The following is a 16,910-nucleotide window of genomic DNA, read 5'->3' on the forward strand; positions in this document are numbered from 1 at the left end:
GATCGACAATGGTGCTGGACATGCAAGGTGAAGTCCGTAAAAATCGGATCGTGGCATTCCCCAGTCTAAGGTCTCCTGTCGACCTAGCTGCCTGCAGAATGTCATCCCAGTCTCGAAAATTCAGGATACGGACAATGATGGTGCGTGGGGGGGGCCTGGCTTGGGCCTACCTCCCGGCGTTCGATGAGCGCCCTCAATGGAGAAAAAGTTAGATAAACGTTTGGGCTTCAGATGATTCAAGATCAGATCTTCGATGAACTAGTCCACGGCCGGCCTCTCCAGGCCCTCTGGCACCCCCACCACGCAGATGTTATTTTGCCTGGCCCGCCCTTCTTGATCCTCGAGCCTGGCAAAGATGTCAGCCTGGCTCTTAGTGAGCGCCGCCATCTTTTCTTCGAGCTTTTGGGTTTTTGAGGGGAGGCCCCCAATCCCGACTCCGCCGCTGCCACCTTGTCCGATATTTTCCTAAACTCCGCCCTGAGGAGGTTGACCTCCTCCGAAACCAAGTCCAGTTTGGGGTCTAGTGTGCCCCTGAAGTCACAAATGGACGCCATTATGTCCCTCAAGGATGGGTCAGGGCCGGTGGCGTCAGGGTCCTCCATTTGGCTCCCACCTAGAGCTGCGCCATCTTTGCCGATAGCCACAGTGTTCCGGTCAATCTGGTTGGTCTGCCCCTGGCCTGGTGGTCTGTTACGGCCCATGTCTCCGGCCGGCCCCTGTTCCAATGCATCAGTGGGGTGGGACTCCCCGGCAGACCGGTGCTGTGGCAGTGAGGGAGCGCGAAACCGGGTCTTCCACTACTCCTCCGGCCCGGTCATCACCCCCGGGCAGCGCTGGTGCAGCAGTCCGCCCCCTCCAATCCGAACGCCGTCCCCCAGCTGTGCAGGCACTGCTCACGGCCCCCAAGGAGTCCAGCACTGGCCCTGTGTGCTCCCGCCCGCAGATCTAATTCTCTTGAGCTGGCCAGATCTGTGCCACCATGGAGGGAGAGGCCGGGTCCACCCCACTTTCCACTGCCCAGCAGCCGCCCCTGAGCAATGTTAGTGGATCCAGCGGCCCCCGCACGGCCAGTCATGATCACGGCCACTGCCTCATATGATTGCGTGGTCTTCTTCCCACCACACACAGCCTTGGGGGCACCAGGCCGCACCCCCTCAGCGTGTGGCCCTCCTCTCCCGGTGAATGTAGGCCTCCTGAAAGCCTCTGGCCCGCGCCGGGCCTAACTCACGCATGCGGGGGGGAGCCCGATGGGCCCGACCGTGGAGTAGGCCCGATTACCCCCGCGTGCCGGGCAGTCAATTTGGTTAATTCCTCCTGCACAGCAGGTATCACTGTCCTGGCTGCCCGCTTCTTACAGCCTTGCCCGCAGTCCCGCTGCTCCAGTCCTCCGCACTCACTGGGTGATCCGCCGGGCCACGTCTCGCAGCGTGCGGCACAGTTTCGCAGCTGCTGCCTGCCAACAGGCCAGGATGAGTGAGGCGATACTCTGGCAGGCCTCCTGCTCAGCAGCCCCGGCCTCAGATTTCAGTCCCTGCGGCGGCTGGCCGCCATTTTGTCGCCGATGGTGGGGAGCCAGGCCACATGCAGTTTTCCAACTCTGGCGGTCTAGGACTGCCGCTTTTGGTGACCTCAGCGGGTCTCCTGACGTGGCGATGCAGAGTGCCGGATTGCCGTGTCTATGTGCCCTCGGATGAGGACGGATAGCGCGTCTGTTTGCTGACCGCAAGCGGAGCTCTAGCAACCTGCGGCCATCTTCCGCGGCTGCAAGCCGGAGTCGGGACTTGGGGGTCTCCCGGCAAAAACCCAAAAGCTCGAAGAAAAGATGGAGGCGCTCACTAAGAGCCAGGCTGACATCTTGTTTGAGTCCTTTGAAAATTTTATCACAATCAACAGACCATTGGAACGGGACATTTTGTTTTTTCAACTCTCTTAATGGCAAAAAGAACAATAGATGGACAGAATGCTGAACAATGTCAGACATACACCCCAGTATAGAGATCGAAAAAGTTGTGAAGTACCTGCTATTCACTTCCAACTCGAGTTGATGATATCCCTTGTTCAGGTCAATATGGGAGAAAACTTTGGCACCATTCAGGTGCATGATCATGTACTCTATATGTTGCTCAGAATGTCTTTCTCTCTTTGTTGGCTTGGCGCATATCAACACAGATGCGCAGTGCACCTTTACTGTCCTTTTATGGTTCCATCACTGAGGGCGACACCGATGCTGTTGGACCAGTGGAGCGCTCAATAATGTCATGCTTCAACAGCGTTTCTAATTCTTCCTCAATGGCTTCTTGCAAGTGGAAAGCAACTCTGCAGTACTGCTGGGCAACAGGGCAAATGTCGTCATTAATGTGAAGTAGCACTTTCATAGTCTTGAGCCTGTTCAAGTTGTCAAATAATGATGGAAATTGACTCTCAACTTCAGATTGAATGTGGAGGTTGTAACTGATTTATTTATTTATTTATTTTTGAGATTTATAAAGCGCTCAAATACACAAGGGTGTCTCAGCGCTACGGACAACAGGCAGAAACAATAGTGAGCATATTGTTGGTTGAACAGCCATGTCTTTATCATCTTTCTAAAAATTAGCAAGGACTAACAGGATCTGATCTCCACAGGAAGAGCATTCCAAAGCTTTGCAACAGTGACAACAAAGCACCTGTCGCAGCAGGAAACAGTTTTGGATGCGGTACTTTTAGATGAAATGCAGTGGATGATCGGAGTGTCCTATTTGGAATATAGGTAGCTAAAAGATTTATTAGAAACTGGGGACCTGTTTTGCGGGAGGCCTTATAGGCAATACATAATGCCTTGAACTTTATCCACTTTTTCACAGACAACCAGTGGTACTTCTTGATGACATGAGAGATGGACTTCAACTTAGGGGTTCCGGACAGCATTCTGGCTGCCGCATTCTGAACGGTTTGAAGTTTTTGAATGACAATACTCTGTGCACTTGCAAGCAGCCCCTTACAGTAATCTATAGAAGACATAACCAATGTGCTGACCAAGGCTTTTCCCGCATTCAGTGGAAAAAATTGTAAAATCTTTTTGATCACTCTGAGTTTATAAAATGAGGCCGAGACCACCGAATTGGCATGGGGTACAAAGGTCAATCTGTCATCAAATATGACGCCCAGATTCCTGACCTTGGTGACTGGAATTGGTGGGGGGCCTAGAGCAGACGGCCACCAGGAGTTAGACCAGATGGGGGATAGCTTACCAAAAGTCATGAGCTCTGTTTTGTCAATTTAAGGCAATTGCAGGCCATCCAGCTACTGATGGCCGGCATGCCCTTTTGGAAGCTGGCTGCTACCCTTTCTCCGTTATTGTTTATTGCGAGCCCCAACTGGGTGTCGTCGGCATATGATGTAAGACCCATCCCGTGTGCCTTGATGACTCTGGCTAAGTCCGACACGTAAATGTTAAAAAGGGTCGGACTTAGGGATGAGCCCTTCGGAACACCTCACGGGAGGGTCAGTTGGGCAGAATGGAAGGTGCCCAAATTTTCAGCCCGAGTGCGATTGGTGAGAAAGTATAGCAGCAGGTCTTTTGCCTTATCTTGGATGCCCATTCTGGTGACAAGCTCGATCAGGGTAATGTGATCGACCGTGTCAAAAGCAGCTGAGAGGTCCAGCAGTATAAGACCTGCCGTTCCTCCCTGGTCTAGAATGATTCTAATGTCTTCTGACGCCTTAATTAGTGCGGTCTCTGTTCCGTGGCCTTTGCGAAAACCAAGTTGAGTATCATCTAACAGATGATGGTCTTCTATGTATTTGGAGAGTTGACTATTCATTACTTTTCCCACTAATTTAGCCGGGAAAGGCAGGCTGGCAATGGGCCTACAGTTTTTGGTGTCAGCCGAGTCCAGATGTGATTTTTTTAATAATGGTTTTAAAATAGTTTTCTTCCAGGCAGTGGGATATATGCCTGAGGAAAACATTGCATTGCAAATCTCCACTAAGGCAAGAGCCACCTGTTCAGCGACTGATGCAAGGACAGCCGGCAGACAGGGATCACTAGCTGAGCCAGATTTAATAGTGGGCATTAGATTAGTAATTTGGTCCGGAGTAATGTTTTCAAATTGTGCTAAAAGATGATCTGAGCGATCATTGCATGTAGACTGATTGACTAAAATGGTTTATGCTGCAAATTCAGAGTGGATAATATTTACTTTTTCATAAAAATAGTCCGCTAAGGAATTGCACAGAGACTGTGAGGAAAAGAGAATGCCGCAGAGGCATGACCTGATAACTTAGTGACTACGTGGTAAAGCTGTTTGTTTGAATTTTTTGCAGATTCAATCTGAACTACATAGTGTTTACTTTTTTCTTGCGCAATCATAAGTTTGTATTTGGCAAGTTCATCTTTGTAAAGAAGTTTTTCTTCACAAGCATATGATTTGCGCCAATGTCTTTCCCGATTTCTACATAATTTCGTTTTGTTCCCTGAGTGATTCCGTGAACCAGGGGGCTGATGGAGAGTTCCGATTTTTAGAGATTGTTTTGTTTGGCACCAACAAATTGAAAGCATTAAACAACCAATTTGCATAGTTTGTTGAGGCTATGTTTGGATATGAGGAAGCATCAGGTTGGGTAGAGGACAGATGTGTCCTGAGAAGTTGATTATCTATATTTTCCCATGCTTTAAATACAACCGGGCTATTTACAGTAGTGTTGCAGAAGGAGTTGTTGTCAATGAAAATGTTAAATATGATTGCATGATGATCGGTCCAAACTAAAGGTAACATTTCTTTTAAGTAGATGTTTTTAGAATTAGAGAAGAGGCCATCCAAAGTGTGACCTGCTGTATGAGTAGGTTTAAAGACTAGCTGTGATAAACCCACTGTTTTCAAATCTGCTCGTAGTGTGTTAGTGTCCTTGTCATGATCATTCTCTAAATTAAAATTAAAATCACCTAAAATAGAAAAGGTGAGTTTGACTGCTATAGATTCCACCTGGTTACTAAAAGTGGAAAGAAATTCTGTCCTGGATCCTGGAGGACGGTAGAGTAAAATACCTTTAAAGGTTTGGGAGGGGGTAAGCAAAATAGAGAAGTATATTGCTTCACAAGTTAGGGAGGGAACATGGGATATTTTAGTTGTCAAATTACTGAGAGATATTATCGCCAGCCCGCCCCCCTTTTTTTTTTAATCTGTCTTTTCTCAGGGTGGTATCGCCTTCAGGGGTGGCTGCTGCAAGATCTGGTTCAGATGCAGGGTCTGTCCACGTCTCTGTTATAAACAGGACATCAATACTATGGTCAATAAGCAAGTCTGCTATCTCCTCTTGATATTTTTATGTATTTATTAATTTGGTGTTTTATATAGCGCAGACATGACCCTGAGTAGGGTGCCAGAGAGCTTTACATTTTCATTTCCAAAACAGTTATGTTACCAAGTCATCGATTGCTGTACAATTATTTAGAGCAAAAACATTAAGCTTAATGTACATATATACAAACCACAAAAAGGTTAATGTTCAAAGAAAGGTAACATGTAACTGATCAGGCAGGATCCATGATGCTGGCGAACCTATTGAGATCATGGGAGGTATACTCATATAAAAGGATTTAGCTTCGTTTTTGAATGCAGAGATGGACGGGATTTTTCTAATGTTGGGAGGGAGAGCGTTCCAGATTCAAGGAGCAGCGCCAGAGAATGCTCGGTCGTAAGTTCTTTTCTTACGAAAATGGGCCGGTTTCAGTAGTAGATCCCGATGGCTCCTAGAGGTACGGCATCCTCCAGATGGAGTGATTTTCTGGGCTAGGTACACAGGTGTTTGGTAATATACCGCCTTGTGAGTGATGCATGCCAACTTAAATTGCACTCTTGCTTCATAGGGCAACCAGTTGAGAGCCTTCAAATGAAGGGTGATGTGGTCGAATTTTGTGGATCCTGTTATAAGTCTTGTGGCTGCATTAAGACAAGCTTCAGTGGGGATGTTGAGATCTTGATATCAGTCCCATGTTAGAATCAGTAGCAAAGCTGAGTAGTCAAACACTAGATAAAGCTCCTTGAAGAACATGAATTGGCACTTAAACAGATACTGCTTTAAGTTTCAAACTCACTGTGCGTGACTCTTGACTCTGCAATGATTAAGAAGCTGCCTACCTGAATACTTTCTTGTTTGACGGGTGAAGCTGTGGGACAGAAGATTAGCTGTTGAACTTCGCAACAGGCATGATGTTAATTGACGCACCACTGTCTATAATGAAAGTTGTGGGGCAACCGTTGACCTTTGTAGTAATTTTGGGGTAATGTCCAAATATGAGTTTTGTTGTTTCGTTTGGTGGTTTGCTTTTGTAACTGATACTTCCTTGCAAGCAGCCAGACCTACATGCGCCCATCATTTGTCAGTCAATGCGAACAGCACACATCCATTTTCCTCACTGGTGCTCGATGATAACATTGATGACATTAATGAGCCTCTGTAGTACGAACTGTACGATGATCGACTTTGTCTGAATTCTACTTGTTGGAACTGATGCCACCTTTTTTGGGGGGGGTCATGGCGAGAAGGCTTCTGGAACTTTCTGGTATCCATTTTCTGTTGTTGATGTGATGCAGTTAGTTTCTTCTTCGCTCGGCATACCATTATGACGTGATTCTTCTTACCACAGCCATTGCACGTCTGGCCTATTGCAGGACATTTGTCTATATGTGAAAATAAAAACCCACATCGGAAACACAACATTTTTTTCTTTGTAGTCAGTGATTTGCATGTGTCTACTCAGTGTTTGTCCTTACTCTTCATAGCTAATGCGAATACATTTTTCCCTGTTCCAGCTCCCATGTCAGTGATTTATCAATCCATTCTTTCTTCAGCCATTAGCACGTTCTCTAAGCTGAGCGTCTCTCGCAACATGTGTCTTAAATTCACTAAATTTGCAATGCTCGGTAAGCATATCAAGTCTTTAAAAAAACGTGTCCATCATTTCACGCTTCATTGAAAATTTACCTTTCATAGTCGACTTTTCAGCATTGGATTGAGCTTGACTTCTAATGCTTCCTTGACTTGATGGAATAATATTACATCAGCTTGTCATATTTCTTCAGCATTTCAAGGTTCTTTAGGTACTTAATGATTTTCTTATTATCTACCTCTTCTAGGGCATCTATGAAATCTTCAAATGTCTCAATCCATGCAATCCATTTGGTGCAAATATTATGCTTCTTGGCAGTGTCGAAAGGCGCTGGTGGTTTCAGAAATGTGGCTGCACCATACTAAGCGCTCTTTTCACCTGCCGTGCAGAGTATATGCTCTTCAGGTGACCTCAGCTGGTATTTTGGGGCGGTACCTCCTGCAAGTACTGGCTGTCCTTTTATGGTTCCATCACTGAGGGCGACCCCGATGCTGTTGGACCAGTGGAGCGCTCAATAATGTCATGCTTCTCCCAGCACAGACTGTTATGCTCAAGCTGCTGACCCAGACCTCGATATTCTGAAATTGTTTCAGGTGAGCCTAGACCGTAAACCATTTAAGGTGACTGGATCTTAGCTTTGAAATATACTACTTTGTCAACAGCAAGCGATTCCTAGGTGTCTTGCTTTTGAATTTAATGATGCTTTGCAAATTTATAATCCTTGTTAAGGTTAATAGGCAACTGGCTGAGAACTTATTGGAGTCCACAGTTGTGGCTATGCACATATTTATTGGGACGGAAGTGTGTACATTTTTATCATTATTAGTTTGAGGAAGTGGTTAGATTTGTTGGCATACGCAGTTAATTCATTACTTTTAAACACCCTAAGCAATGGCCACATTCCGGTATTGTTTTCTCTTTATAGAAAATTAAAGCACACACCAAACCCTTACCTTTAACTTACTGCTGCCTCAACCATACCCGAAACTTCCTTTTGCAATTACAAGTTGAGAAAGGAACAGCCTCCCTCCCCTAGCCCAGACCTCTTCCTCACACCCTCTCCTTCCCACTATGATAGGTTTACCATAACCAGTTAGGGAATAATCCACCCCAACACAAAACTTCCTAGCATCATCCTTCCACCATTACAGTTTGCCTCATAAAGCTTGTCCAGGCACCCCATTTAACAGCTCTACACCACATCCTCTCCGGCTAACCAACATGGCATTACATTGCAGTATTGACTCCCGCCTTACACTCTTTTTACCACCTTAGCAAAGTTTCCTTAGGATGATTACTGATCTACATCTCTCCTTCTGAGACCTTTAAATTGCTTTTTCAACTCACTAAGGTACCACACCTCTGCTTGACCACTTTGTATCTTGCTCAGATCTGCCACCCACCCCATGCATTGATTCCGCAGACCACTGCAGTGTTACCTTAAGCAGCTCAGTTAGGCTTTTGCAAAATTCTACTTGTGTATTTTTCTACCATCAGAGCAAAGGTACATCAAACAGCTTGCAGAAGTCTCCCCGACATCTCTCTCCAGCCCTTGTGGCCTAAATGCAGGCATCGTGCAGAACATCACCAACCTCCCCACACTGCACATCTGTGAGCCTTCCATGTATCACACCAATACCTCTGGTAGTTCATTGAGGTCCCCTTGGTTGATGTCTTCTGTGATGCGGTGGTACGTATGTTTCATGTAGTCTCCCACAAACCATAATGCATATGCAGTGGCCAGCAAAGGAAAGAGCTTGTACTGCTGGGTCTGATAGTCCAGGATCTGGGGCTCAGGCTCACTGTGGATCAAAAAGGAAGGTAACACATAGTAATTGTGATGAGCAGTGCAGCTCAGACTCTCTATTCAGCAATTATGTGATTGTCTCGTAAGCACAGAGAGCACAACAGGATGCAGAATTTAAGAATAAGGGCTTGAGTTAGAGTTTGGCAGATGAGTTACTCCGTCACAAATGTGACAAATATCCAGTGTGCCTTATTATAAATGTTAGTAGATATAATGCATTTGTAATATGATGGCTCGGATAGCTTATCAGGCCCTTAAGTTGGTAATCTCAGTTTTGCAGCTTTGGTACTCTTAACAGATTCACGTGCTTTCAATTAGTTTCCATTGTCAGGCTGGGAATCCATGGTAAAATATTCTACACAATAGTAACAGCTTATCCGCCTTAGAGTTTGGTTCTGCATTGCAGTGAATAAGGCCCATGTACCTGTGAATTTAACAGTAGTGGCACACAAGGAAAGTAAACATGTAGCTTCACATGGGAGAAGAGAGGGTCGATTTTCGATATAGAAAATACCAACAATTGCGAATTGTAGTCACAAATAATCTCCAACATTAGATTGGGCACAGATTCACTTCTTTTGATCCATCTGGCACTTCTGCCATATTACATTTCATTTTCATTACATGTCCATCTCAGGTATTCCTAGAAAGAGTGTTTCTGTAATCTTCATCCCTCTGGTGGAATATCTGTACATTATTAAGCAAACAAATTATTCTCGTTTTTATACCAAAGGCAACAGACTGGAATCTTAAGATCAATAGATTATTTAGAAATTGGTGTCATAAATACATCCTTCACATCTGCAGAGCATTCTATGAACAAACCCTTTACTGTCATCTGCCTGGCCGTGAGAACCAAGGAAACCTGCCTTTTACAAAGGAAGGAGGTGTTATACACAAAGTGGAGCCTTTCACCGCAGGGGATTGGAGCAGGTGTGGCCTACAAGGCTTGGATATTGTCTTTGATATTCCATGGTGGGGGTGGACAGGCACTGGGAGGCTCTTTTATCAAGCCTGTCATTTTTAATTTTTGTAGCACACACAGCCTGGGACACTTTTTGCAAAAAAAGTGCTCAACTGAAGGACGAATTCTGCCATTGTTGAAAAATGAAAACGATGAGAATGCACAGGATAGCCAACTTGATTTGCTTTTGAATATTTGCCAAGCGCAGCTGGGTTTACAACATAAAACCAACAGCAACACTTCAAAAGGCATGGTGCAGACTGGTACAGGAGCAGATTGAAGACGGCCAGATGTATGACAGAGGAATCCCCATCTGCACAATGAGGCGTCTACTGCTTCATTCTGAATCCAATGAACTGCAAAGGCTGCTCTGGCTCTAAGGGTGAAGGGAACTAGGACGCGACCAGAAGACGCTTGCATGCTGTTTGGAACTTCTGAGTGCCTATGAAAGGCCAGTAGGAATGGGGTGGAGTCAGCCACATAAAGATTATGAAGAAACCTAATTGGTTCCAGACACGATTAAGTAAACGTCACTATTCCACAATCGCTTTTTAATTAGAGAGAATATAACTAAGATTTTGGTCATTTCGCAGTAAATTTCAGAAAATTGTGATACTTTGCACAAATGATAGGTAATAATTACAAATCAGTGTGAATCCAGGCATGGAAACATTTGAAAAAAGAAAGGGTCATTCACTGTGTCTGCAGAAAGGAGAGCTGATCTGAGTAGCAGTTCAATATTTAATGAAAAATAGAATGAACAAGCTACGAAACGCATCTTGGAAAGGAGCTCCATCTGAGATTTGTTTTTGCAAAAAAAAAAAATAAGAAATGCTTTTGGACTAATGCCATTAATTTATTTAGAGAGGGATCAGGTTCTGGGTTCTCAACACCATCATTTAAACCCTTTCTATAAAAGAAACACTCAAATATCTAGAGGTAACCAAAACATTTATTAAGGGGGGTGTTTCTCGAAGAGCTTACGTCATGTCTTCACTGCGAGATGTATTCCTTTCTCAGACATTTTACGATTAGTGCAATTTCTGAATTATTTCTGTCCTAATTGAAGTTGTCTCCATTCATTGAGATGACTAATAGTGTATTTGTCCTGCTCAGAGACCTACGTAGCACATGTCAGAAAGCACCTGAGTGGATGGAGCAAGAGCAATCGATGACAAATGCTTCTGTGTACAAATTCTATTTTGTATGTGTTGTACATAAAACCCTTTGGTCACTGTGACCGGTGAGTGTTCTAAAAACGCATTTCCTAGAAATCGCTTGAAGGGACGTTGGTTGTCGTAAGTACCATAAACATGAATAGGCAATGATAATATTATTTAAGAAGTTTGCCAAGAAAATTCTGTGTTTGTGCTTTAATTGTTGTAAGTAGCACGCCGCGCTTAATATTTTTTTTGCTCCCTAATGTAAATCTCTCTTGTGTTGCTTTCTGTCGCCTGGCCCCCTTCCTGTAGTGTTCCTCCTCGTGCTTCGCTCCACCGCCTTCACCCACCCTCCCCCATGTTGCTTTCACGTTAATCCCCACACCCTCCCTCAGGTTACTTCTATGTGAACTCTGCCCCCCTACCAACCCCACACCCCCAGTTATTCCCCTCCACCATCAACCACCTCTATTCCCCATTGCATTGCTGTTGGAAACAAATGTTGTAAATAAGAAAAGGAAATGTTGGTCTAAAGTAAACATTTGGCTGCATGGCATAGCTTTATTTAATCCTTTACAGTAAATTGCAGCTAAGTTGTCAATTGTGTTCCCCAAAGGCGAGACTTATTGGCTATGCCCATGCTTGTTTGTACATGCATCCAGCGAGTATATTGTCCTCATTTCCTGGGTGTGCTTTGGCTAGCCAACTTGATATTTTGTATAAAGGGTAAAACAGATACCAAGCAGCAACGCCTGACCTTTGAGGCTCGGAGGCAGACTATCAGCAGGCCTGTGCCTGCTGATAATCAATCACTGGGCTATGGGGGAGGCATGAGAAGTGATTCTCTCTCAGCTGAGGACATTAAAACGCTTTTGATGGATATGAGAACGAGCCTCAGCGCTATTGGTCATAAACTAGATTCACTCGCTAGGCGCATGGATGATATGGAAGATCATACGGATAAGCAGCACACAAGACTGTCTGATGCTGAGAAGTGCATATTTGATGTCCATGTGTACACACAGCAAGCTTAAAACCTTAGAGGAGTTGAAGGTGGAACTACTCAAAGTGCAATTAAAGAAATAGAACTTGAAAGCCAGGTCCAGGCAAAATAATGCATGAATTCTTGGTCTTCTTGAATCTACAGCCAAGTGTCAAACAGAAGATTACATAGAAAAGCTACTCATTACCTTATTTGGTGCTGACCACTTCTCTCATTCCTTTGTGATCGAGAAAGCCCATAATTTGCTGGCTCCTCACATTGTCCCAGGTGCCTCTCCTAGACTCATCATTGTTAAATTCTTAAACTACTGAGACAGGTATCAAGTAATTCACCGGCAGCGAGAGAATAAGGAGGTGCGCCATGAGAGTATGTGCCTTAATTTGTTCCCTTACTTTACACAATCTGTTCAAGATTCTCGCAGAAGGTTCCTTCCAGTAAAAAAGAAACTACAGGAGCGTGGCGTTAACTATGCCATGCTACATTATATCAAGTCAAATTGCTTTTCTACTGGAAGGAAGAGCAAAAGATTTTCATTAAATCCGCTGCAGCATTGGGTTTCCTACAGAAACATCCCTCATCTCAGGGAACACCCCATACTCATGTCACTGCCTATGCCAGTGTTATGTAGTCAGCAGTCTAGTAGTTGGGTGGGTGGAGCTAGCTGGGGAAGAGGAGGAGCATAGACAGGATAAGGGTTAGTTAGAGTAGGGACAGGGACCGACCAAGAGGTAGACAATAAAGCTCTACATTAAAAGTATATATCGTGTCTGTCGTTATTGCGTTGAGGACACGACAACTGGCGACGAGGGGGGGATTGGTGCATCTGACACCCACAGGACCCTGAAGGAGTGCCCTGTCCTGAGCAGCGTGAGGAAAAGAAGAAACGCTGCTGTGGGAAGCGAGGCTGCCGCCTAGATCGAGAGGCCAGCAGCACATGCCCCTGCTCCACAGTTAGGCCACTGTGTAGAGCCCAGAAAGAGCAAAAGATAAGAAGCGCTGGGGCGCTGAGAAGAGGTGAGTTCGATCGCGCCAAAAACGCGACTCACCCCCGATGCGTGCAAGTTGGCACGCGCTGAACGAGAAGAGGTCGGGAGCCCACCCAGACTCTGCCTACCACCATAATCCACGAAGGAGTGCCCCCCGATGCTGCCTGGTGCCCCCAAGAAAGCCCCGCTGATCAGCGCTACCGAGCGCCAGAAAGACGGAGTTGGAGCTGTACACGACATCGGGATCTCACCCCCGATGCGTGGGATATGGCGAGCTGTCGCCGAGTGAGCTCGGGACTCAGAGGAGCAAACTGGGAGCCCACCCCAGCCTTCCTGAGGCGTCCTGCTCAAGTGAGGAGCGCAGTGAGAGGCAAGTGAAGCCTGCGGAGGCGTCAGAACGAAAGCGCCGATCTCACCGACATCGGGTCTCACCCCCGATGCGTGAGAAACGGCACGCGGCGAGCGGAAGACGCTAGAGCCTGCCCCGGCCTACCTGAATGGTGGAAAGTGGCCCAGAAGTGGATGTGGAGCTGCCAAATCCCTGTTGCTGGAAGAAGGGACCCCCGGTGAGTGTAGAAAGAGCCCGAATGTGACTGAGGCTGAAGAGGAGCTCAAACCTCGTGGATGACTGGTGGCGGCCATTTTGAAGTCAGGCGGCAGTAAAGGACATCCCTATGAAGTGAAGGGGCGGCCATTTTGAAGTCAGGCAACATTTGAAACTGCCAAACAAGCACTGACAATTGTAGAAACAAGTATTGGTCCATGCAAGATTGAAGTAGTGACAATAGCCAAACAAACATTGATAACTGCACAACAAACAAACACGCGTGAAGGCAGAAAGGAAACGAGGGAACGAGCCCAAACAATTGCAAGAGGCGCGATATGGAAACGAGCATTGGTAAATGCAAGTGAGTGGAAGAAACAAGCACCAGCAAGTGCAAGCGCAAGGTGGCAAACAAGCCTAAGCAAATGCAAGAAGTGAATCAAACCAGTGAACAAGTACAAGCAATATAAGAAGTGTGGTGAAACAAGCATAAGCAAATGCAAAAGACAACAGTGGCACAAGCTGAAGAGGGCAGAAGGCAGTGCCAGAAACACGTGAAGATCGCACTGAATGTAAACCCGAATGTAAATGAACACAGCAAACACTGGCAAGTGCAGAGGATGCACTGAAGACATATACTGAAAATGCATGCACTGAGAATGCAACAAACACAAGCAAAGGCAAGTACCAAAGTACATGTTCAGCACTATGTGAAGACCAACAATTTAAGAGCAACAGAGATTAATAAAACAAACGTTCCAGAAGCGTGAGCAGACAAATATCAAACAAGCCTTCTCGCATCAACGAAGTGGAAGCGCGAGACGAAGATGTTAACGTTGCCACATATCGTTGCAACAGCCCCACCGACCACCTGCAGTTAGCACGCAACACCAAAGAGAGTGGAAAATCACAGAACCACGAGTCACACATGGTGCAGCTGAATGGTGACCATTTGATGTCAAGAGATCCAAGCTTAATTCACTGAAGCGTGCAGGGACAGTCGCGCCAGGAGCGGACAACATACAATAGTCACCTGGGAGCGGCGAACCTTACCTGAATTCAAAGGAAATGACCAAACAAAGACTAGCGGCCGGGAAGGGTCAGCAAAAGAAGACAAGAAGAAGAGTAAGGAAACAGTCCTACGACATTGTCATGCCAGCGCATTTCACCATCATGTCGGTGAGAGAAGAAACACATACATCGAGCCCCTGCATTGGAGTGCCACCCCCAGTGACACAGACCGGCAACCAGAGTCTGGGTCCAGAATGGAACCGGTGGCTGGAATCACTGGATGCATTTCTTGACGTTACCGGAGAGCGAAGAGATAGCAAACGTCTACTACTACTACTCCAATTGGTGGGTCACGAAGGCCGACGCCTGATCAGAACCTTTTCAGCAAAGGATACAGGAACATATAGAAAACTCAAAACAAAGATACGTGCTCATTTCACCACAAAGGAAGATGTCAATCATGAACGCATCGTTTTCAATGCAGCACGGCGGAAACCAAGGGAATCACTATCAAACTTCATAACGAGGTTACAAAAGTTAGTACGATACTGTCAATTCAATACATTCACAAATGAGGAAGCGGTCCATCTCTGGGCGATTGAGAGCTGTTTAAAACTAGACGCACAGCGCAAGATACTTCGAAGGCAATTCTCGTTAAAGGAAATTATCAGGAGGGCTAAAGCTGGAGAGCGGGCCGAAACAAGAGAGCTGTCAAGAGAATTGCATGTCAATGCAAGAAAAGAAGATAAGCGTAAGGAGACATCCCTCGTGTCAGAGCATCAAATCCAAGAGGCAACCGAAACCAGAAAGAGGGAGGATGAAGGTAGACCAGCGACAAGACAGCGGGAAAGACAAAGTGACATGAAATACTCTGAGTCAACAACGCAAAGACACAAGACTGAGATGATCCAGGATTATGACAGCCCCACCGACATAGCCTCAAGGAGTTATTCAACCTCAAGGAGTCACTCAACAAATGGTACAAACTATTCTGAAAAAGAGTCAAGTGGGACGGATCACATGGACAGAATCGAGGTCAGCCTGCTCAACAAGTATGAAGGAAAGACAAGCCACAGAACGCCGGACCAGTCATGTCAACTCTGGGAGCCGCTACACAAGCACGCCCAAGCAACGTGCGGGTCACCAATCTTTACAGACAAGTCAGAAGAACCATGTAGCCGAAGAAAACACCACTCCCAGGACACAGACACCAGGGCCCCCAACAAGCGAGAAGAAGAAAGAGACCTCACAAAACTGGGTGATTCACTCCGACACCAGAAAGTGATAGGCAAGCACACTAATGATACCAGTGAAAATGAGGAAACTGGGAAGAGACAAATAACATCATACGAGAGGGGCAGCGACAAAAGGCCTTGGGATCAAACAAATGTGGAAAAGTAAATTTTGCCATGTTGTATGTGCCTATGTGTTCCCCATATTATGCTATATGTGCATGATCGATATGCATGTATTCCCCTCTTATCGATTAAAGACGCAATTACAGTTGTGTCCATCTCTAGTATGTCAGTTTCCAGTCCTCATGAAAACAACGAATATTAGGCCTATGTAAACCTACGTTGCCACGTTTTACAGTGTGCACGTTAATTCATTGAATTGTCCCCGTTTCTAGGCCTCAAAAGGGCCCGGACTCAGATTCAGCTCCTGTCTCCTGAACTCTCTCCGAGGAGCGATACAGCCCCCACCTGCATCCCTGACCCTTCGCTTACTTCATGCCTCGCAGTGCCCTGCCCGGCCTGGCTCTGCCTCTCCGTCTGCCAAGAGTATGTTATGTTTCTAGTTATCAGTCCGGCCCTCCTTCTCTGCATTCCTAAGCTACTGCATCGCATCAATAGTTTCCGTCATGGTCTAGCCTTTATGTCTCCATGTAAGAGAAATACTGTATTAATATTCATAGAATATTCCTCGCACACGCAATACATGTAGAATTATGCACGCATCAATATGTACTCCAAACACTAGATACTAGATATGCCTTAGGTACATGTCGCTCTGACACTCCAGACTTTAGTCTCCTCTTCTAGCGCAGAAGTCATAGCCCCCAGTTCTCCCTGGTAACACGTCATTGCCCGTTTGCGCGCACCACTAGGTTAGAGGTCCCAGCTGCTCAGGTAGCCCCCTCCATGTTTCCGCCCCGTTTATGACATTTCTGTTACGTTTACATCACATGTCTATGTATACGCCCTGTACACGCCTTCTTGTTACATCATTTTGCCCTTATCTTTCGCGACTGCTACGAGTCACGCCTACTGCTACGCCTACTGTATTGAATGTAATGCAATTGTTTTGGTATATATACTGTACACTGTTACTGAAAGTTACCCCTTGTCCGTTCCCGATTCCTGCCCCCGGCAGCTGCCATCCGTCTATTCCCATGCAGGCTGTCCTGGTCCTGTCCTTTATGCCTGATTAAAGCCTATAGACTCAAGATACCTCGAATCCTGACTCTTATTTATTGAGCTATCTGTTTTATTGATTATATTAAAAAATAGTACCGGTAATTAATTATTTATTTACCACATAATGGCGCCCGAATAGGGACTTGC

General features: G+C 45.9%; 1 protein-coding gene across 1 annotated transcript in view; it reads right to left on the reverse strand.

Moving 5' to 3' along the window:
* Positions 1–16,910, reverse strand: part of LOC144767358 (peroxisomal acyl-coenzyme A oxidase 1-like) — a 575,229-nt gene that overhangs the window by 213,399 nt on the left and 344,920 nt on the right. The window contains exon 8 of the mRNA XM_078650828.1: positions 8,511–8,673. Within this exon, the coding sequence (XP_078506954.1) occupies positions 8,511–8,673 (163 nt within the window). The remainder of the gene's footprint in view (positions 1–8,510; positions 8,674–16,910) is intronic.

Source organism: Lissotriton helveticus, chromosome 7 (genome assembly GCF_964261635.1).
Source record: "Lissotriton helveticus chromosome 7, aLisHel1.1, whole genome shotgun sequence".
NCBI classification, from domain to species: domain Eukaryota; kingdom Metazoa; phylum Chordata; class Amphibia; order Caudata; family Salamandridae; genus Lissotriton; species Lissotriton helveticus.